The following is a 23880-nucleotide window of genomic DNA, read 5'->3' on the forward strand; positions in this document are numbered from 1 at the left end:
GAGAACAAGGTTTAGTTCCTGTTTTAGTCATTTGAATATACAAAATTGTGCAAGTCACTTAACATCTCTTGTCTATTTTTATCAAGTGTATTAAGAGTCTAATATTTATTAAGGTAGCACATCTCATCAATATAATATGAAGTCTTATTTAAACATAATTTGTAGTGATCATATTCTCATAAAAAAAGTAAATGAAAATCCATTTAATGAAATTGCCTCCACATCAATTGGAATTTTTACATACCCTACCTTTAATAAAGTTCACATAGGATTACATGGAATAAAACTAGTATAATTAATAATTTAGTTGAGTATATTTAGGCAATCAGCTTCTGAAAGCCAAACTGAAATATATCCAGAAAATTACTTGGAAGGAAAACAAAAAGGATCAGTTTTTACTACAATGATGAAAAATTAAATTACTTTTTTTCTTATAAAAACACTACAAAATTCTAACAATTAAAAAAAATACATTTTTTCTTAACAGTAACCTTTTTAAAGGAAAAAAATACATGCACTTATTGTGTCATCTTAGTTACTTGCAAAATGGATTAGCTTTGAATAATTTACTTAATGCAATATTCACTGCTTTATTTTATTCCCTCTTTTTGTCTTCTATGATTGCACTGTTTTATTTTATTCTCTCTTTCTAGTCTTCTGTGATTGCGTGTCTCTTATGTGAGTCGAGGGGGAAACCATAATTTAACTACCACAGTAAGGCAAAACATAAAATGGCCTATAAAAGATCTTTTGAAAAATAAAATTAAATGATTCTTCTGGCTTGAAGCCTCTTTCCAACAAGAGCACACTCTGATTTCAGTCTTTTAAAGTTCCCTCCTGTGGGGAGACACTTAATCCTACAGCTAGCAATTACCTTTCTTATGTATCTCCAGGTAGTAGTTTGAGCTCTATGACTTTTCTGTTAAGTCTCAATTATAAACTAATCCACAGCTGATTGTTATTGCTAGCTGTGAATATGTTCCATAAAGACTGAGGATAAATTCAAAGCCAGAGTGGGGGGAAAAAAAAGAAGTATTCTGCAAATTCGTGTTGATCTGTATTTTTTGAAATAGCAAACATACTGTGCCCCATAGAACCTTATTTTCATCATTACTTCTTTTTAATTTAGAATCACTTTTATTTCTTCTGCCTGAGCAACATACTGTACATAGATGGGCATGCACTTTCTTACAGCAGAGTCCATACAGCATAGAAATTCTCACTAATATTTTGAAAATATTCAACCTTTTTATTGAATTTGGATATTGAAGGACTTTAGTTTTACACTTTAGACAAGCTAATGAAAATAGTTTTCATATATGTCAGATTCCACAGAGAGTATCAAATTTTTATATGTATGGAAATAGAGGTAAAAATACAGTTAAAAACAATATGCTTTGACATTTTAAGAAAGTATTTCATAATAGAATCATGGTAAGTATAAAAACAAAAGTGAAGTTAGTCATATTTAAGGGCTACAGATAAGATCTGCTTACAGAAAAGAAATTGTATGGTTTTGTGATAGTGATATACACAGTGTATTGAAATCTAGTTTTAACAGGGTTTTTTGCATGCAGATCTCACAAATACATGATTTTTTATACTAATACTATATTTATGAACTCACATTTCTGATTATTTTCTAAGTAAGAACAGATCCAAAACATTAAGTCAGGTCTGATTGTGTATGTTCAAAAAGTTTCCCTTACTTATTCCAACCACTTCTGAAGTATTCATATTCTATTGTTATCATTCCACCTCAATAATTCAGCAGTACTATATTAAGTACAGACATAAAATTTGCGGATCCTGTATCTTGAGGTTATATCTAGTTCTAATCCACGTAATTAAAAATGGAATACTGCCTTTTTTCATATGCAAAATTCAAAAGTTTTCTAGTTGAAAAAGGTAAGGACAGAAGATGCGTAATATAATGGGCAATACAAGTAGAAGTCAGCCCACTAAATCTAAGCAGCTTGAAGTTAGATACTTGTGTTAACCTTTTGATATCCTAGTCAGTGAAGAAGAACAACTCTTTAAGAGTGAGGTTCTTGTCCTAACACAAAATCTTAGTATGAAGGAGCCCTTGAAGGTTATTTATCTCTGGCTGTTATCTCTAGTGTCATAATGACAGCCTAAACAGCTGATTGAGATTACATAGCTGGCTTCTAGATGAAATAAACTGGAGAATATCCTATTCAATCTCCTGTGGAAACCACTAGTAGAAGGTTAGTTGGGTTTTTTTGTGTTTGGTTTGTTGTTTTTTTTTCTATCAGAACACTGTTATAAGATTGCCCAACAAGCAGATGTTTACCTATGGGTATTTCAGTCTTAATGGCCCTGAAGCAGTGACCTGGATCACAGCAATGAGGCACTAAACACCCTATGGTAATTCTATGAACAGCAATTATAAGACAGCCCTACCAGCATCACCACCAGATCCTGATCCTTTCACGATAGAGTGGAACTGAATAAAAGTACATAAAGAAATCCACACAACTTTTCTACAAATATTCAAAATAGGAATCTTTCTCAAACAACAACAACAACAAAAAGAGATTACCCTTTTTTTAACCCAACAACTCTGAAAATACAATTATAGTTATTGCTGTGTAACTAGGTTTAGTACAAGTTGAATTTCACATAGATTCTACACTGAAATAGACTGCCTGAGACTAGGGATGGATAATGCTAAATTTTGCTCAATGCATACAAAAAAGCCCTTTAAGGACATATAAGCTACATTTTTACTAGTGGAAGTATGCTGGCTTGTTTTCTAGGCTTGAGGGCAAAGACAGAGTTTTGTATATCCACCTCATTAACCTGTTCCTTCTGATTTCACCTGCAAAACAAAGTCTCAATGCAAACTACCTGTGAGGAATAATCTCTGGTTTGTGATAATTACTGAACTGTGATACTTCACCTAGGCCATAAGCATGCCAGCACCCCATTCTAAAAAATAAATAGTGCAAAAGAACAAATTTCACTTCCATATCTTTACCTTGGCTATAGCAATGTAGATTTATCTGTAGAATATGTCATGCCAACATATACTTAGTTTAATGTTACTTAGAAATAGAAAACTGTTAATAGCACAATAAAAGTCTTGAAATGGAATTCAGAATCTATTTGGGAGGCGAGCTTTCATAATACATAGTCCTTTATGAAGGAACGATATCATAAAAATGTTATCAAATCTCGCTTTTTCTTACTGACATGCTACCCACAAAGGATATTGTATGGGAAAGATGAAATAGAGAAAATAAAGTTGAAAACTCCAGAAGTTAAAAGTTTTATACCTGTAGGTATTTTCAAAATAATATTAATTTTTATTTTGCTCTAAACAAAAAAACATAAGTATCTTACATATGAGCCATCATCTGGCTTCTAAGTAACCCTCAAACCATTAAATAAGCATGATGGGTAGAGCAGGCTTTATTGTGCTCAAGTCTTGAATCTTTTCTACTTAGTAAGATATTTGTATAGCAGAATCTTTTTTGCTATGAATATGGAATGCTTCTGTTTCAAGTCATGCTATAGATGTAAAGAGCAGGGATTAGTTTAAATACTTGACCTCTGTCATACATGACTAGAAATGTAAGTATATTCCTAATTACCAAGAGACACTTTCCATGTGCAGGTGTTTCCACACCCAGTTTAGAGCTCAGATGTTCAGTCTGAATCCTGTCAGAATTTTAGGAGAATGGTTAAAAATATAAGAACAAGAAAAATCCTATCCATGCTGAAGGAAGATTGAATTGGCCATCCTCCTATGGGGAACTTTATCCTTCTCTGGAGCAGAAGTTGTGATACTTTGCTTTCTCTGATATAGATTTTACATTGTCTTGACTGGGACCTAATAGCAAGTGAAAGATTCTGAACTCAGGTGTTTTCAATGTATTGTTCCAGTGGTGGAATATATGTAAATGAATAAGAGAAACTAATGAGGGAAGTAAAAAGCTTTCAGTCTTAGATATACATTGTGCTGAGACATTTACAAACAGCAGCTCAATCACATGTCTGCAATGGGAAAACAAACCAGTGTGTGAAAAAAGAACATACCCAACCATTGAATTAATTTAAAATTTAAATTTAAAATTTAATTTAAAATATTTCTTTCACTGAAAGATTTTGAAGAGTAGATTTAGCAAGAATAAAATTTGCTTTTGAAATTTTACAATTCCTGAGCAGGATATGAAATCCCATGATGCATTTCTACCACTATGCTTAGAATTTCACCAAGAGAAATCACTGCCAAAAAAAGGGAAAACACAGTAGTACATAGCATATAATACATATATAATAATTTCCTAGATGAAACATTTTAGCCCCATTATTTCCATGTTCATTTTGATGGTTACTGCTCAATGGTATGTTGATCTAAGACAAGATTTGCAAGCCCAGATTTATTGAAGGCCAGAAATGTCACACATTCATAGTGTGGGAGCACTTACATAAACTCTACTTAAATCACCTCTATGTACACGCTACAGACTCTTCATTAGAATAGGTTATGGGTGTGTCTGTTGCCATTTTATTTCAATTATTTCACAGTGTATCATTCAAAGAGAAAAAGAAAGAAAGAAATACCTGTAATGTGTATCCTGGCTCACACTGAAATGACAAAACATCGTTCACCATATATCTATCTCCTGATTTGATCCCATTGCTAGGAATTACTGGTTCTGGACAGGCAGCAAGGCCTACAGCTGAGGAAAATAAGCACAAAGATTGAAAAAACAAAGATGAATGGACAACAACTCTTCATTGATATTCTCTGCTCTAATGACTCTTTACGCAGATGAAAAATTCATTTCAACACTAAACTGAAATTTTACTTACAACAGAAGTTTTCAGAACTGTTCTACAGAATACAAGTGGCATGATTGAAGTAAAAAGATTACATATGGCTGCACCAATCAATATGTCACATTGCTACATGGTTTTATTCCACCTAGGCCAGTACTGTAATTCTGGTTTCTGAAGCAGCCTGTGGTTTTTTGTCTTGTTTTTCTAAGTTTTATTTTAATTTTTTTTTCTTACCCTTGTGAAGGAAGTGGAGAGAGAAAGAGAGAATATACTTTATGCATATTTTCTCTTGTCAACAAAAAATGAACAGACCTTATCAGTGGCTTCTTATGTTTAAACAACTCCATTGAACATAAAGAAGTTCAGAAATTGAAATATAGTACTCTTAACCCAAAACTAAATCTTTGCATAAGTGTGACTGGACAGTCTGTTCTTAATTATTTTTAAGGCGGGTGCTAGCAAACAGATTAGTTTCACAAAGATTCTCCATGATTACTAATTTCTCAAATGTGTTCTCCTAAATTTGGCAGCCTGAAGTACAAACTTTTGCTTTTTGTCAAGTTCATATCACTTTTCTTTTTTTTCCCTTGGGTGCCTAGCTAGAGAAGTTTGTTAGTCATTACTACTGAGAATCAAGTATCAACTCTGCTATCTAAGCTAAAATGCTTCAAATAACAAGACAGTTAGGAAACTGGTGACTATATTAAATAATTCTCTGCTTTTAAGATTTTCTTTGCAAATAGAAAGACCAGAAGAATTAGTTCATGGTCTGACAAAAGAATCTCACCCCCCTTACAATGTTAAAACCTTTATAAAGGAAAAATCAATTTTAAATATATAATCTTAATTTTGAAGTTGTTTATTAATTAGAAAGCTTACTGGTGAAACATAAATAAGTAGCTGGTTTTTGGTTTTGTTTTTTATTTTATTACAATATGATATGTAGAAGTCAGAACAGAATGAAAATTTTTTAACAATGTGTGAGAAGAGATTTTTAGAATTGATTAGCATAAAATTCAATAAAAATCAAACAAACGTGACAATTCTCTGAATGTGATACTGTGCATACTTCAATTCATTTGTGGGGGGAAAAAACAACCAGACAACTGATTCCTACTGTCTTTCATGAAATCTAACCCATTTAGGGATATTAAGTGCAGCTAGACAGTGCTTACTACAGAAATGACATGATATTTAACTTTGATATCTAGCATTTTGGAGTCTGTTTTTCCAGATGATTCATCATGAAACAACATGCGATATTATTTACTGGGACCCTAGACTTTCTAAGGAAATACAGTTTTCTTACCAATAATGTTGCTCACACATTTTGATACAGAGTTTTAACTCTATCCCCTAAACCTTTATTTATCTACTTTTCATCACTCTAATTTAAATGCCTTACAAATATTAAATGCACACATAAGAATTTTGTGATTTGTACTTCACACTCTTCCCATCATTTGCATTAAAATACTAGTTAGAGTAAATAATTTTTTTTTCTAATAAAGCACATGGAATTCTCAAAAGTTTTATGCTTTCACCAGTAACTGTGATTCTGAGGCAGCTGCACTTTTTTTTTTCCTGAAAATAAGTTCTACAGTCCTGTATGTTCTTTCTACATCCTGTGCTCCGAGATTTATTATATTTCACTTTATTTAGGAATGAAGATAACAACAAGCCATTCTAATTCTGACTGAGAGATATCAAGATATGTAGTCTTCATAAAAATGATGCAAGAGTTATTAACCACAAATTTCAAATCAGCACAAAATCATTTAATATTTGCAAGAAACGGGACCTCCCTGAAGTTCTTTTTTGCACTGGAATGCATAATTTAGGACAATATCTACACATACTTTACAGATTTCCAGCAATTTCTATCATAGAACGTACAGATTTTTATATTCTACCAATATAATGAACTTTCAAATGATGTTATGGTGCTTTCATGTGGCCGCTAGGAACTTCACGTGTAGTCACTGTGTGGAACTGCAACGTTCCAAATAATCACAAAGGTATTGCCACTAACTTCAATGGTTTGGTTTTGCTGCAAGTTTACTAGTATCATTCTTTTGGTCAACCACTCTGTATGCCACAGTACTGCAAATGTATCGGTGCCTGGAAAATTCCTTTGAGCACAAGTACTAATGGTTGTGATCTGCATCCACAAAAACTGTTTGCTTCAGCTTTAAGTGAAGGGTAATGTGCTATCTCAATAATTCAAACTACTGTATACAGACTGTTATTCATTAATTTGAGAATCCCGTGTTCAGACACAACTTAAGTGAATCAGAAAGACATTGTTATTAAATTGGTTATGGATAGTAATGTACTTACTGAATTATGTGAACATAAATTTGAAGTTCAGTTCCTGTCATTAAGAAATTTGTGTTTTAGTTGAACTCAGCATTTTGTGTGTTGAGAGTAACAGGGCCCAAGTCTTAGGTCTGTATGAATAAAGTTACTTCTATGTATTTTTCTGAGTTATAGAAAGTTACATCAGTGACTGTATAGCAATAGTAATGATGTGCTTGTAAGAGCTGTTTCTACCATTTGTTAAATTTGTTTAAATACAGAATTTAAACAGACTATGATCAAAAGAAAATCTCCAAATTCATTTTCTGTGTAACTATTAGATATGGTATTATTATAGTAAGCATCTATCTTTAACAGATTCAAATAATTAGGTAAAACTTTTTGTGCTGGCTGCTTATACTTTCTATAATATTGTGTTTATAGTACTTCTTTAGTCTGATGATGAAAATTATAGATATTCTACCAGAATGTCATAAAATACAATGTGAAAAACACTCATAATTGACTTTATTTGATATATTTGACATTAGGAAGCAAAATTACTTTCCCAAGAGCAGAGTTGAGAGCAGAATCAAATGCTGTTCTGAATCCTCAAGTCTCTGTTATTCTAATCATTACATAATACTAACCCAGTCTAGTTAGAAAACTAGTTTAGTTAGAACTAGTTTAAAGAATGCTAAGAGAAAGCAAACAAATTCTGGCATCTGGGGACAAACTAGAGAACCAAATTATTCAGAAACTGAAATGCAATATTAAACTAGGTTGCATGTGAACAGCCAGTAATAAAGGAAAAACATGTTATATGTCAAGTCCAAGCAATCAAAAAAGGTACAAGGATTGCTTCACTGTGCTCTTCAGAGCTCAGCTTCTGTTATGCAGTACAAAAGAGAACACATCAATGTCACGAATGATAACCCTCTCACTGACCTTCTTCCACTTACTACTTGCTAAATAAAATACTTTCTTGACTCTGCTGTGGCATAAGACAAATATGCCTTACTTACATAATTATATACATGCCTACAATTACCTCAAATTCTGTCCAAACATCACTGCCATTGCTGGCAGAAAGAAAATCCTTGCTGGCACATCTGACAATGTGAGTGGCCATTAGTGTCCATTTCTGAAAGCTGCAAACTGGACAACACATGAATTTCTTGACAGCTAGACCAAAAGTCATCAGGCATTCTTTTTTTTTTTGAATTCCACACACCCCCTTGCAGGCAACGGAAGCATGTTATTTATTATATTAGAAAACATCAAAATGGAGTGAATTGTTCTTTTTATTTTGATGATGGTGCACACCAAAATCCAAGCTGTCCCTTTCAAAACCTCATCCTTCAGACACCAGCCTAAAAATTGCCTTTATTTCAATGAGTTACTGCAGAGAGGTCAGATTCTTGTCAACAGCTACTGTTGTAAAGATATACTGACAGGATCACAACATGCTAAATTAAAAATGGCATAATTATGATTCACACCTTCTTTAACACAAGAAAAAGAAAAGAGTGCTGCACTGAAGAGCCACATAAAGATTGAATTGCATGAAAGATCTTAATTTGTACCTGTAAAATACAATATGCTACTTGGAAGAATACATTTTCTTCTCTGCTACCCTGATTTTTATCTTTGAATTTATTAGAGATCTTCATGATAGAGAAGTACTGCAAAAGACAGTCATTTTCTCTGGTCCCCTTAGCAGTGAATCCTTTTTATTTCAGCTGCCAAGAACCTTTAACACTTGAAAAGATGTAATAGAGGGGTTTCAGAAAAGATGGTGACTAAAAGTAGTCTTCTCATACATATTCTTCACCTCGGTGTAGCACTAAGCTGAAAGCTTACAAAATGGATTCTGCTGACTTGTGCTACATATCCTAATAAAAGGTAATAAGGTTAGATGGCAATATCAAAATATTAATTGCATAAGCTAGGATTTTTACTGAAACATTTTAATTGTAATTGCTACACTTGGACATATATGTATATACTTACAGACATTTGCAGCCTAAACCTACATACGAATATTCATCATATATTCAGTTCTTACTAAAACAAACCTGACTTCAACTGAGAAGTTCAAGCAACATGCTGAGCAAACACTCATAATTTCCAGACTTCTTTTTAATTGTTTATATACTAAGGAAAATATTTAAGCTACTCATGAAATAATAAAAGAGATTTTAAGACCAAGAAGAAACCTCAGTGGCCATTGAATTAAACAGGCAAAATTCTAAACCATATCATTTGGATAGTTGCTTCTTTTGTTCATTAAGCTTAAAAGAAATTCAATCAAATGTAAGGAATATTTATTCTTTCTTCTGTTGTACATATTAGAAATGCAACAAAGGACATTGTGATTAGACTTGCTGTTCCTTTTGAAAATAATTACCTTATTTATTTTACCACACACATATGAAGGATTAGTTAAATATTTCTGTCTTTCCTACAGATATCTGCTGCATATTTTACTGCTTTGTTCACCATAGGTTTCTGCAACTAGATTAAACACCTACAACCCTTCTGATATAACAAGAAACAACATCACATAGCGACTTTCAAAAATACTTACAATTATGTTATGACCAGAATGAAATTTTTCTAAGGCACTGACCAAACTTTTTTTTTTAATTAGGTGTGTGTATCTGACTTTAAAAACAAAACAAACAAATAACAGAATAAAAAAAGCAAACAAAAAAGAAACAAAGGGGAAAAAATCTAAGCCATCAATCAGACCATAGCATAGAAATTGAGACCACTGAACTTGAACAACCTACATTCTTGATGTCTAACACAGAAACATCCTAAAGTAAATCACAAAATTATATTATTCACTGCAAGACTTGCGTGTTTTCAAAGGCTACAAAGAACATCTCTGCCCTGCCTAGCTTAGATATGTACTTAGGGTTTGCAGGAGGAGACTGCTCAGATCCTTACCATGAAATTTTTAAATTCTATTGAAATATTTTCTATTAAAATAAGATGTCATCAGGGGCTGAAGTTTTATAAAGTATTTATGAACTTCTATCAATTACTTCAAAACAGCAATATGCAATGTGGAATGTAAGATATGTGACCAAATGATAGCCAACTAAATATATTTAACTGAAATAAATCTGTTTTCCCTAACACAGTGATCTAAACCCAGACACGCTTATAGCATTTGTACTGGTGAAAATATCTTTTTAAGTAGAAATTCTCAGCCATTTATTCTAAAATATTAATGTGATGGGAAATTTCTAGAGAAATAAGAAATAAACAAGAAAATTTTCAAAATAATAGATTTCAAAAAAATTTCTGGAGAAGTAATATTCAGGTTTCCATTCAACATCATCATTAGAACATCTGTATATATAAAAAAAAAAAAAAAACACCAAAAACCAAACCACAACATATTTGCATATACATGCTTGAAAAATACAGGAAAATAAATGAAAATATAAAATTATCTTGTGACTACAGTTAATTTAAAATATTTATTATGAGCTGAAAGTCTAATATTTTGAAATTCTGTGCAGCTTTATGTTTTCTTTACAATTTTTTAAGCTCTATCCTAAAAAGAGTTTATTAAAAATAATCCATGTGCTTATTTACTTATGTTTACTTTTTAAAATATTAATAACATCATTAACATTTTTAGAAATTAATATTGGAGTCTATTTAATAGAAAAAATTAATTTTCAAGAAAATTCTTCATTGACCTTTCAAAGAAAAGAGACCATGCTCATACGCATACATTAAGGAGGATTTACTTTGTGACCTTCATCAAAGTACTCATCAGACTGCATAAAGAACTGATATATAGCAGAATTTGCTATTAAAATTTTTAGGTTATTCTCCTGTTGCCACCACTGATTTACCAAGATAACTAGCATTTTCTTGTAGGTCTGAGAATAAAATATTGGGTTTTGCAATTACAGCAATTTGGTGAGACAAAATAATTTGATGGCATGGAAAGAACAGCAAGGCATAAATATATGCATGTATAAGTAGGAAAAAATGTTATCTGCTCTGTTTTTATCTATATCCATGGAGGGAAATCAACTCTTACTTAATTTTTTGACCCCTAAATTCCAGAACTAAGCTGAAATATGTTGAAAAAACCCTACACCAATGTTAAACTCTACATTTTTTAAAATGTTCTGAATTGCCAGGTTGGTTTTTTATATCCTGCTTATTTGTGAAAGTTGGTTTCCATAAATCTCAAATGTCACTTCATTTAAATCTTCAGTTTAATAGATGTCACTTATACTAGGCTTGGTAGTTGAGAAAGAAAAAAAAACAACCAAGCAAGCATAAAGAATATTATAAATTCTCTGTCTCCTTTTCTTCATGCATGCTTTTTCCCGAAAGAGTTTCAAAAAACAAGGAGTCTTACTTTTGTATTCCAGGTGAAAACCAGCTGCTGCCACACTAATGTCAGAGTGAAAATGTAGGTAAAGTTGATTGGAGGTGCTATTCAATAATGCTGGCACAGTTGTACCTGGAAAAATAAAAGTTATGGAATAAACTGTAACATGCTGATATATCAGAGGTTTATATTGAAAAGACATATCCAGGACTGAATCAAACAGACTTCTTTTCTTCTCATTATTTCCATGGAAATCGCAAATAATCTGCAATGTTCTGCCTTGTTTTCTCCTGAAACTGCAAGAAAATTTTGATTACAAGTCATAATAATAAGTGCCTATGTAAACAGAATCAAACAAGGTCCCATCATGTTTAGGACAGAAGAAAAAGTGTTTTGACTTGGAGTGTAAACATAAAAAAAATCACATGAGTGAAAGATTTGAATATGAGAACAAGCTCAGCTTTCATTTACCTTTCCCCCACATATATATAAAGCTTGCAGGATAGAACAGAGCAGTCCAGATTTTTCCTCTGTGTCCACCCCACATATTTCTCTACAATATTCCAATCATTTATGCTAATTCAGAGGATCTGACAGGAAATGAAGCAGGTACAACACATTAAAGAAAAAAAAAAAAGAAGACATATGACATACTAGCGTATTCTAATTCAAATATGTATAATAAAACTCTGTGCCATTGACTTTATTGTGTACTACACAACAAGCATATCACATTCATCCAGGTTACATTTTTTGCTCCTGGAATTGCTGTGTGACACAACATTGTCTTTATTAATACATGATACCACCATTCTACAATCTAAAGCTGGAAGATCTACAGAGACTAAAAATTACATCATTTTCTCTGATTACCCTCAAAGACAGTACCAAGTAGCTAATGAACTTCAATGGTGGATGCATAAAAAATATTTTCATTTTCTTTGGGTATTTTCTGTTTCTGTGGTAACTGTGAAACGTGGGCTGAAAAAAAATGATGGAAAGAATTATTGTCCTAAGTCAACAATCTAAACTAGGAAATTGTAAATACTTTTAAATCCAAAACTGTATTAAGCAAAATCTTGTTATATAATGGTGAGGAGCTCAAAGATGACAGGGAGGTCTTTAAGGAACTGTCTGACATGAAAACTCAAAGTATCGAAATTCACAGACAGTACAGAGCACTCACATCTCACAATACTTACCCTGGAGTACAGAAAACAATGAAGCATATTTCTGGAAGGAGGACATTTCATGGTGTCAGTTAGGGAAACTTCCCTGTCTGACCATCCAGGCAGTGTGGTCACACTCCCACTCACCAGAGACTTTCACTGTTGGGACTGAAGCCTCTTCACAGTGAGCAGCTCCAGTGGGCTGACAGGTCCCCGCTTGAATCCCTGCACAACCCCACACTGACCCCAGGTGTCCTACAGCAGAGCATCATTCCATAAAGCCATTTATTCACGGTACAGTAACACAGAAATAGCTCAAGCTGGTGCCTCTGTGGAGGGACCCTGAACAAAAGAGCATCCTGGACTTTTATACACTCAGTCTACCCACATACAAAAGTCTTGGCTCTCCCAGCAGAGTTCCTGGTTCCTGTTGAGTCTCTGAGTGTCCCGTCCCCTGGACAGGACACAGGTTCCCAGGCCATAAGTTGTGAAAAGGGTTGTCAGATCACGGCCTCTTGCCTCAGGCTCTGCCATCCAGAGCTCACCCTGCAGCTCACATTGCAGCTGCTCACCCAGCTGCCCGCACTGAATGTATTCATCAATGGTAACCATATGGAACTTGACATATATTTATGGATGTTTAAGGTGTCCTGTAAGAATGAAGATCATAACTCATAATGACTATTATACTCTTCTTTGAACAAAACTGATCTTCTGGAAGTTCAGTTCCTTTGTAGGATGTGGTAAAAATTAACACCACTCTTTTACTTCTGTAAAGGTGATATTCCATAAGATAAAAAGTTATATCCTATTGTACTGTGGGAAGTAAATGGGACTAGTTTTTAATTCTCATAATTACCACAGTCAATGGCATCATTCAGGCTGGATGCCTGTCACAAGTGGAACTCCCAGAAACTGATACTGGTCCCCCCACACTGCTTCAACATCTTCAGAAATTACTGCGGTGATAGGGCTTGAAAGCACCCTCATCAAGTTTGAGGATGACACTAAATTGAGTGGTGAGGCTGACATGTCACCCACCTTACAGAGAAACCTAGACAGAGTGAAAGATTGGACTAGCAAGAACATTATGGACTTTAGCAGAGATGAGTGCAAAGTTCTGTACATGTCTCACAATAAGCAAAAGAGCCTTGTATAGGCTAGGATTTGTGTGGTTGCGGAGCAGCTGAAAGGGACCTGAGGGTCCCAGAGGACAAGATGAACATGAGTCAGCAGTGAAAAGGATTTCGAAAGTATTACCCACTAAATCCCAGTAATTTTAGTTTCATATTTTCTTTTGAAAATCTCTTTAAATTTCAATACTGACATGTTTTACAGCACCTGAAATCTCCTCCCAAAAATAAGAACATTTCATAATGGCATCACAAATTGTGTAATACATACTCCTTGTCTGTATGTGTGAGCAAACAAAGACATGTCACACATCTATATATAAAACTGTCTTTAACTCCTGACATGTCCTCACCTGAAAAGCTCCCAAGACGTGGTGCTGTCATATCTCCACCATCATATATTTCAAGGGAGTCCCAATTATGTTCAGTGGCAAAGCTGATGACCTGGATCTGTAAAACAACACCACAGAACCTTTTAGGACCACTAGCCATATAAATTTTTAAATGTTCTAGAAACAACAAGATAAAAAAAGAACAAAAATAAGAAATCCAAAGAAAAGACATCTCGGGGAAAAACATGTAAATAAAATATTAATATTCACTTTATACTTTGTGTTAACTCAGAAATATGACACTAGGTAAGTAAGTATTTTGCATGTATGTTGCATCATTTTAAATAATTGCTTAAGGTGTAAACAGGTAAATAAGATAGTTGCAGAGCTCCCAACTGCCTCAATATTATCCTAGCAGATAGAAAGGGTTAGCATTTACATATCAGACTGAAGATCAGGACCTGCTTTCAATATGCTACAAAACTTAAACAGAAAATTCCTTGTTAATCATTTCTCATTCATATTCCCATGTGAAAATAAAGTAATATAAAATAAAGCTAACGAAAGAAAAATAATGAGAAAACCAAACCACTAATATTTCAAGTACCCCTCAAAAAATATCTGATTTTTATCTTAAGAAATTTCTAGATAAATAAAAAAATAAAGTACTTAATATGGCATGCTTGACAGAATACAGACTTGCCTGAATACCTGATCCCTCAGTCACTATGATTTTCCACACACAATTCAAGCTGTTACCATAAGGTTCAGGATAACCTGGTGAAAGAATAGTACCTCTACGCTCAGTAAAATTCCCGCTGCATGGCACTGAAAGAAAGTATTATCAAAAATTATTACACAACTTAAACCACTACAGAGAACAGAAAAGTAATAATAATTTAACTAAGATCATTATAATAATTAGCTTTTGTAGCATAAACAGATAGACATAAAGCAATCAACTGAACCTAGGATGCTTGTTATCTAAAATATATGAACGATATGCAGCATAAGATACAACCTGCATAAATAAAGAATTCAGAAGTGAACTTCATTTTGAGTGTGTGCAGCCTAGAACAGCAGCCTAGAGCAGCAGCACAGGCTAACCATGTCTTACCTGAGAGTAACAACAAACTGTAAAGACATGATGTTAAGCACAATCATGATTGACAGAAATACTGCTAACTTACCCACTGCATAAGATAGTTCCAATATTGGATCTAGCTGGTAAAGCAGTGCAGTACATTATGTTTTTTACTGTTACACACTGATACTCTCTTAAAGTTCAAGAAAACAGAGTAAAACTAAACAAAAAACCCCAAACAAACAAAAAAAAGACTACATAGAAAATAGGACACATATTTATTTTTAGAACAATAATTCAGGAGTAAATTCCTATGACTAGCAATGACTCTTGGATATAAATCCAAGAAGGGAGAAAATAAAAAAGAAAAAAAAAAGAAACCCAAACACGAAGTGCTAAACATTACTCCAGTGTAAGTCTAGTCTATTTCCACACTGAAGAAAATTAGCTATATTTAACAATGTTATCGTTATTCAAAGTACACTATGCTTCTGCTTGAAAAAAAAATCATCATCCTATCTATGATAGAAATACTTGGCAAGTACTGTGTAATAAAACAGGTAAAGCCACTTCTGGAGAATTAAATTCTGTCCTATATTTCAAGCTGTAGATAAGTCATGAAAATAATGAATGTTCAAGAAAATGTGCATCACGCTTGTTCATAAAATCTAAGTCATTATATGAAACACTATACTGCCTACTAGCCAGCTGGTACTCAATTACTTCTTGATATGGAAAACTGCTCTTTTAAATTGGGCATGACTGATATTAATCAAAAGAGAGGAAATATATGTGTTAAACACTATTTTCTGAAACAGTTCCTGAATCCTAATTCAGAGACATGTGACAGAACAGGCAACTTAAATGTAATTGCTTACCTATGCAGCTTGGCACCGTGTCGTTCCACTGAGCTAAGGCATTGGGTACAGACTGACAGCGGATGGCTTTTGAGCCTTGTAGCAGATAGCCAGGACTACACTCAAATCGAACAACAGAGCCTGCTGAAAACTCAGAGCCAATCCTCCTTCCATACCTGGGCTCTGGAACTGAGCTACACTGTGTATCACTTGTGCGTGGAACAGCTGCATAAAAAGACAAAAAATGAAAATAAAAGTCATGAACACAGGTGACAGTCATAGTAAAAAAGAAAAAAAAAATAGACCAATAAAAATCATTATTGTTTTTGTAGGACAGTTTAATTCAATTTAGTTGTTCTGCTCCTGTATTCTCAAAGAATGGTCTGACGCTTTTGGAATGTGGTTTTGGGCTGTGTCAGTGTGCAGTCATATTAGTGCAATGGCAGGTTGGAGAGATTTTGATGCCTATCTTTAGTAGCAAGGAGATCAGTGGGTGTTTCTGTGTCCCTCTTCAATGACAGGATACTATATCTACCATCTACTTCATTTAATAAATATAGGAGCTTTGTCTCCTCACTAGTACTTTCTCATTAGAAGCCAGGAAAAATATTATAATGTAGGTAACCATATATAAAGACAATGCAATATCTCATTTTTAAAATTTCCATATTAGAGAATAAAAAGTGATAACAATGCACCTTCCAGGCTAATTCAGTGTTTCTTCTTTCCAACTATTTTTACCAATAATTTCTGAGAATTCATAAACCTGATGTGATACAAGAACAGCTAAAAGACTATAAGCAACATATAAAGAGCAAATAATAACATTTATTAGAAGCCCATGGGCTTGTTATCCCTTTGGCTTTGTTATTTATAACTACTTCTTTATAAAAGGCATTTTTATACCTACTGATTCTTGGCATTTTGCTTGTTGTTTGTGCATCAAACTTGTTATTAATATATTTTATTTTGTAGTTAGCTAGTAAATTCCAATTTTTAAAAAAATGCAAATATTCATATACAAAATATAGGCACAATTTGTGTGTTATACAATCTAGAGTATAATAAAATATACATTATAATAAAATAGCATTTTCACAGTATAATAAAACAAATGTACTTTAAAATATAATTAAATATAAGATTATTTTTCGTTTAAGTGGCATGTTCAAAAGCCTTGCTTGATCACCTTGGTTTCTTCAAGAATTACTTTGGAACATCACTGTGTCTAGATATGAATAATTAGCACCATAAAAAATTGCTTGCCATTTAGTTCTTAAGTAAGAAAGACACAGAATAGCACATGAGAAAAAAAAAGAAGGTGGGTGCTACACTTTGTTACAGGCAAATTTTAGAACATGATGCTTCAGGCTCACTGGTGTAAATAGAATCAGAGACATATTTAGTTTTATTTTAGAGCATTATCTTCAAATTCCTTTGCTGGCCTGTAACACTGAAGAGCAGTATTTCCATCTGCTCATGTGCACACCTGTAGACACACCCACACACCCCTCCGTCCTTATTCAGCGACCCTGCTCACTGACTAACACACAAGGGATATGGAGCCTATGTATACTTATTTTCATATAGGTAGCTTTATGCTTTTCTTATTTCTTATACTGCCATTTGCTCTATTAAGAATCATAATTATCTAAGTTTCAAGTATTGGTAAATGCTCTAAAAGTTAACATTTGTTGATGAGTTGGATACGAAACACTAATTGAAATCAATCCTACCTTAAATCTAGCATGAAATATGCAACACAGTTTAGAACATTGAAAGTTCTCATTTATGATTACATCATGTTCTTCCAGTTTTCTCTGTTGTCACTGAGTATAACAGGTAAGTTTATACAAGTTTTATTAAATGTAGAGAAAAGCTTTTTCAAAGAATATTTAGAAATAATTGATACTAGCAATAACAGTGAAATACATGCTCTTTGTATTAATATGCAATGAGTTGATTTTTGAGAAAAGATCATACAGATACAGTAACATATATTTTTTTCTAAATCAGGAGGTTAGATGGTTGCAGAAGATTTTAACCCTGTAAATTTAAGAAGGTTATAAAATGCATCCAGGATTAAAGGTCAGAAGAAAACTAACATACTCCTGAATTAAGTAAAGCAAAACAGAAGCAATTTTTTTTTTTAACAAAGCCACAGTTCTTCCTGATCCTGCAGACCAGATGCAGTCTGCCAGGTCAGTTCAGCTGACCCACCCTTCTCTTTTTTGTTCTTTTGTTGGGATTAATAGCCTTTTCTCTACCAAAGTAGCTTCTGTACAAGCACTATTTTACTCAAATCTTGTTGGGTTTTTTATTCAATTGTATAACGATTTTCCAATGGACTAGGTGATGATGACTCTCTAGGTAATGATGGCTTGCTCTAATGGGAGTTTTCATCATGAGATAAATCATTCACAATCATGTGAAAATACATTGTTCTGGGCAAACCAGTTTTAATCCAAGGAATTGATAATTATGCCTAATTTAATTTATTACCAATTTACACAAACTTCTGACCATGTCTTTGTCTCAACTTCCTTGTGTCCATCTTTGTTACACCAGAGGTGAGAGGCAGCACAGAAAGTTGGGGCCATGTGGTGTTTTTGTTTCTTTTTTATTTGTCTTCTTTTGATGCACTTAAGTGTTTTACTCATGTTTTTCTTCAAGTTTTCACATCACTCTGTTTCTGATTATTTGTGTTCCAGTCTGGGTCTCCCATGTGCTACAGTTGCTCAAATATGTCTCCCACCGCAGAATAGAACTTTCACAGTGTTATGGGTTCACCTAGGTGGGCCTAGATTTGGGCTCTGGAGTTTGGACTAGGCCGAAGCTGTCAGCTGACTTGAGCTGGGCTGAGCTAACAGCTGACCTCTTCTAGCCAGTAATTTTGTATTCCATACCACATTATGACATCATCTCCAGGGAAGTAGGAACCAGTGTGGGAGTGGTTAAGGCAGTCAATTCTCAGCCCTCCTCTTGGGAGGACGCACGATGCTGTCCCAGGGGGGATGGAGAGGACCAGGCCCACCACTGGCTCACAGGGTATCTCAGGAAAGTAAACTGTGTTGTTCTGGGTCTCTCCTTTCAGCTTGAGTTTGTCTCCCTGGGGAATAAGTCTTTTCTTAAGTAATGTGTAGTTAAGACAGTAGAATTTGTGTGTTCGTTAAAAAGTTGAGGTGGGGAACTTGTTGTTGCAGACTTGTGTGAGTGTATATTTGTACTCTCTTCTAGTTGTCTCTTTCTTTCTGTGAAAATATATGTAGTTTTAGTATAAACGTGGTTTGAAGTTTTTTTTTTCCTTTCCCCTCTCTTTTCCTCCCTTTCCCTGGTGTTAGGAGGGAGGCTTTTCTCTCTGTGCTTGGCGGGGGGGTTGGCAGTTGCTTATCTCAAACCAAGACACACAGGCTGCCAATCCCTCTGAGGTGTTCTCGCTCCAGCTTGGGTTACTCACAGGCCATTAGAAATACTAGCTCTTTGGCATGGAGGGCCTTTTTCCAAGAGTGTTTCTCCAACAATCCCGCCAGGAGCATCACTAGCAGCACATACCCAGAAGCATCTCTGCCCTAAAGCAATTGTCACTCAGGTATTTTTGAGAACAGGTATCATGATTCTCTGACTAGTAAAAGCTTTGGCATATGAGTGCTTGTTCATACCAGCTTCAGAGGAAGCTGGGAGCGGCACATGATAGCCCATGACCTCCTCCCACAGAAATCATCACCTCAGCCCCCTGCAAGTTAGATTTTTAGATTTACACACGCCTAAAATCTATCTGTCTTACCTAAGAGGCTACATGATCTGACTGAACATTTCAGCACCATTTCTGGACTAGTTTTCATTCATTGCAGTGGAAGAAACTCTTGCTTGGCCTTTTATGGGAATACCACCTTTCTTTATGTATTTTTTTCATCCAGTTCCTCAAAAGGGAGTAAGCTATGGAAGAAAATCCTTTCTCTAACCTTCATCTAGCATCCACATCTGGAGAATCTCTACAAGAGCTGTGTAGGTAAAGGGCCCCCTTTTAAGAGTCAGATCAGCCTCAGCTATACAAAAATACAGGCTCTTGTTTCTTAGGTGATGTCTTAACAGGAAGATAAACATAAGAAAACCTGAAAAAATATGATTCCCAGTCTTCTTAAACATAATTGTTCATAGCATATATCAACATACCTGACCTTAATAGTTTGAAAAACTGGATATTCATTCAGTCTGATATTACAGCTACTCTTTACCTATTGTATGAAATACAAGGGAAAGTGACGATCTGAGAAAAAGAAATGAAGGCATAGATTACATATCCAGTTAAAAGGAAGTTTTTGAGGAAGTGGCATTACAAAAGCCATTAAATCTGAATCAAAAGCTACAAACTTGATCTGTTGTTTGCTCAAACCAGAACGTGAAATAATGCAAACAATGACTTTTTTGCCCCTCTAGCCTTCATTTTAGCTTTTGCCTATAGTGTTGGCAACCTAGATGTCTCAAACTCTATTGTGGAGGCATTCCATTTTCTATTGTAATTATTTTCCATCTTTTAGTAAAGGTTTCATACTGCTGTGAAACAAAACTGAAATCAGTCCAGAGGAAAAGTGAACAGGGAAGAAAGTCAACCTGGAATGGAGGGCAATAAATAAAATGACTGACTTTGGAGACCACATTACTGTGTTCACTGTGAGAGTGGATATTATTCTCTGGAGTATTTAAAAGGCTATCAAACAGGTGGTCATTGGAAGTATGATCACAAGCTTCAAAAGAAGAGAAAAAAAAAATCTCAAAATTATAGAGCTTATTAAATATCACTAACTCGTTAACATATATATATACATAAAAGTGTCTTAAATAAATCTCTTAAGATATATTTTTACATATATGAAAATCCCTTTATATTCAAATATTTTCATGATTTTCCTGAGAAAAATAAAGTGACTTTGTCTAACTCATTTTCTGCTCTCTTTTATTAAAATCTATTTGTTACAGTTACTAAACCCACAAATGACTGAAATGAGGCATAGCATTGTCCTCACCTGGAGACTTCCAGTTCAACAGCAATCTGCATGTGTGTGTATATATATACATACAGCTAATAGAATTGTGGGTTTCTATCACTATGAATGCTTAGAAAGCAGCAAAAAATAATACTTTAGGCATGTGAAAATCAAATAGACTTAGACAGAAAGATGTAATTCATATGCAAATGGATAAGAAATGAATGTTGAAAGCTCTTTTCTAATTCTAGAAATTTATATTCCTCCTCTTTCATGATTAATTTTGCATGATAAGTTTTAATGTTAGTGATTCTTTTGATGTGTAAAAAGGACAGGTAATGATATCTTGAGGTATACCCAAAGTAGACTGTGCAGTCGTGGTGATATCTTTCTATAATCTGAGAAGTAAGAAGGCTTAAAAATCAGGCCAACAAGCTCCTTACTACTGTGGAAATATTCTTGAGGTGAGACAGTTCTTTCCATGGATACACTGTGCCAAAATATGACTGTGTTCCAATGTAAAAAAAAAATCAAAAATTAAAAAGTAGTCTAGGAATCTTGATAATATTATTTAAAACAACCCAAAACTTCTTTTACACTTCAATTTAGTACAGCCAAAAAGCTACTACACAATAAACCAGAGTTTTCAATGACTGTCTCATTAAGCTTATAGGGTGTGTGGGCAATACATCTAGTGAACTGCCCAGAAGTCCCTTTGGGACTGCATTTGTTGCCTGTACAGGAAATTAATCTCTAAGTACTGGTCCCAGTGTCACCAGACTGCATTCTCCAGGACTCATGGATCAATTTAGTTTACTAAGCCAGCCAGCACTATGCTGTCACACTTGGTCATGCTGTCTCACACTTGCATTTCAGCTGCAGTGTGCAGCCAAGTTCAGTTGGGTCAGGAACAGACAGCAAGTCTCCCACCCACCCTTCAATAATGAACTGCCTGATGGCCTCTGCCACAATAATCTGCTCTCCAAGGAGCAGAATTCCTTAGCAGCCTGGGAAAAAACACCTCTTGAAAAATCGACTGGGAGTACTGAGAAAGACTAACACAACTAAGCACACTCTCTTGAGATCACTCAGCAGTAAGGGAGCAACAGATGACAGACTACCAAGAAAAGCTGAACATGGTCAAGTCCATGGGGCCAAATAGGATTCAGTGCACATAGCTACCTTTATGAAGCCAGTCTACCATCACGAGAAGACCCTGATTGCTGGAAAAAAGGTTTAAGACTACACTCATCTTTAAAGCAGCATGTTAAGACCAAAAAAATTAAAAATAATACACTTAAACTGACACCAGTGGTTTCTAGAAAAAGCAGACATTTACCTTGGTAAACAAAGTGAAACCCTCTGGCTGATGCCCCACTCTTAGCACTGAATTGCAGAAGAATTTGATTGGATGTGGCCAAAGGCAATGTCTCTCCTAAAAATGAAAACAGTAAATGAATTAAATACATAAAACAGAAACAACAGTTACAGCTCTTCAGTATGTAATCAAATATACTGTTGAAATACATAGTTTTATGTTTTCTTCTGTAGTTAAAGAAAACATAAATAACATTGTACAAAATTAAATTTGCTACAGAAAGTTTGAAAACTTGTCAAAATGAAATTACTTCATGATTCAACAACATAAACCTTCTGACTGCAGCTATTGGAACTAGAGCTCAAATAAACTACTTGACTGGGGAACCGTACTGTTATCTGGGGTGAAAATCATTAGAATTTTTAGTTAACTCTTTTCTGCGACTGAGCGCTTTACTTTGCCATGCAAAACACATTAAACAATTGAAAAATACTTGAAAAATGCCAAAAGGATCTTCATGGGATATTTACCATTTCAAGACCAAAACTGAAATTAAAGAGCAAATCCATGACTTGTTTTATGTAGTGGCTTCAATAAAATACATGGTCACACATGAACTACATTATATTATTAGCTTTTTTATAGCTTTGCAAATTTTATTTCTGACTTAAGGATTAATAAAGATGTTTAATATACTTTATCTTCTTTCCTGACAGATATGTCTGGAGTCATGACAAAAGTTCAGTAATGAATCACTATAGACAAAATTGCAGTACTTCTACACTGTGAGGATTCCACTCCATATGACTACACTTTTTATTCTCACTAGACTGTATCAACACATATTTTGGAAAATTCTACTAAAATGAATGATAATGAATTAATTAAAATATATAACTGGATACATAGGATTTATAACTCTTTCACTTTGATTAATTTTATATTATTGCAACTAGTGATTCCATGTAGCAGAATACAATCTTAAATCAATGTAAATCAGTTGTAACTAATAATAAATAAAAATCATGAATTTAAATTCCCTTTCAAAAGTCTGTTATCAAATAAAACATTAGTTTCAACTTCATATAAAAGTTTGATGAAGTAAAACTTGGCACTTAGAGGAGCTGTCTCTTAAATTTAAACATTTAATTTTGGTTTTTTGCTGAAATATTTCCAGTAATTAAACAAACCTTAAAATTTGTTTGCAAACTCTTCTTAAGTTACAAACTGTTAGGATTCCCCAGAGGAAAATTATGATTTTTTTCAAATAACATATTCTCTACAAATCAAATAGATATGTTACATTCTTTTCAAGTGAACTACCTCTCCTGTTAGTCAAAGTAAAAGCCAAGAAGCCATGAGAAGCTGGATTGCGAAAATCTTAAACTCACATATAAACTCTCCTAAATGCTCGGAGTTTATGACAAAACACATTCATAGCTGCAGAAATATATATTTATATTATCCACTGGAGATGAATACAGTCATTATAATTAGGCATGCATTGGAAACTCTGACCATGCTGA

The 23880-nt window shown here is 34.0% G+C and overlaps 1 protein-coding gene across 1 annotated transcript in view; it reads right to left on the minus strand.

Annotated features, from left to right (window-relative positions):
* The window catches only part of CSMD1 (CUB and Sushi multiple domains 1), a 1094767-nt gene that overhangs the window by 134668 nt on the left and 936219 nt on the right, over positions 1 to 23880 (minus strand). The window contains exons 33-38 of the mRNA XM_071548449.1: positions 22376 to 22471; positions 16073 to 16276; positions 14814 to 14938; positions 14132 to 14228; positions 11504 to 11608; positions 4591 to 4709 (exon numbers count right to left, since the gene is read on the minus strand). Of these exons, the coding sequence (XP_071404550.1) occupies positions 4591 to 4709; positions 11504 to 11608; positions 14132 to 14228; positions 14814 to 14938; positions 16073 to 16276; positions 22376 to 22471 (746 nt within the window). The remainder of the gene's footprint in view (positions 1 to 4590; positions 4710 to 11503; positions 11609 to 14131; positions 14229 to 14813; positions 14939 to 16072; positions 16277 to 22375; positions 22472 to 23880) is intronic.

Source organism: Pithys albifrons, chromosome 2 (genome assembly GCF_047495875.1).
Source record: "Pithys albifrons albifrons isolate INPA30051 chromosome 2, PitAlb_v1, whole genome shotgun sequence".
Taxonomy (NCBI): Eukaryota; Metazoa; Chordata; class Aves; order Passeriformes; family Thamnophilidae; genus Pithys; species Pithys albifrons.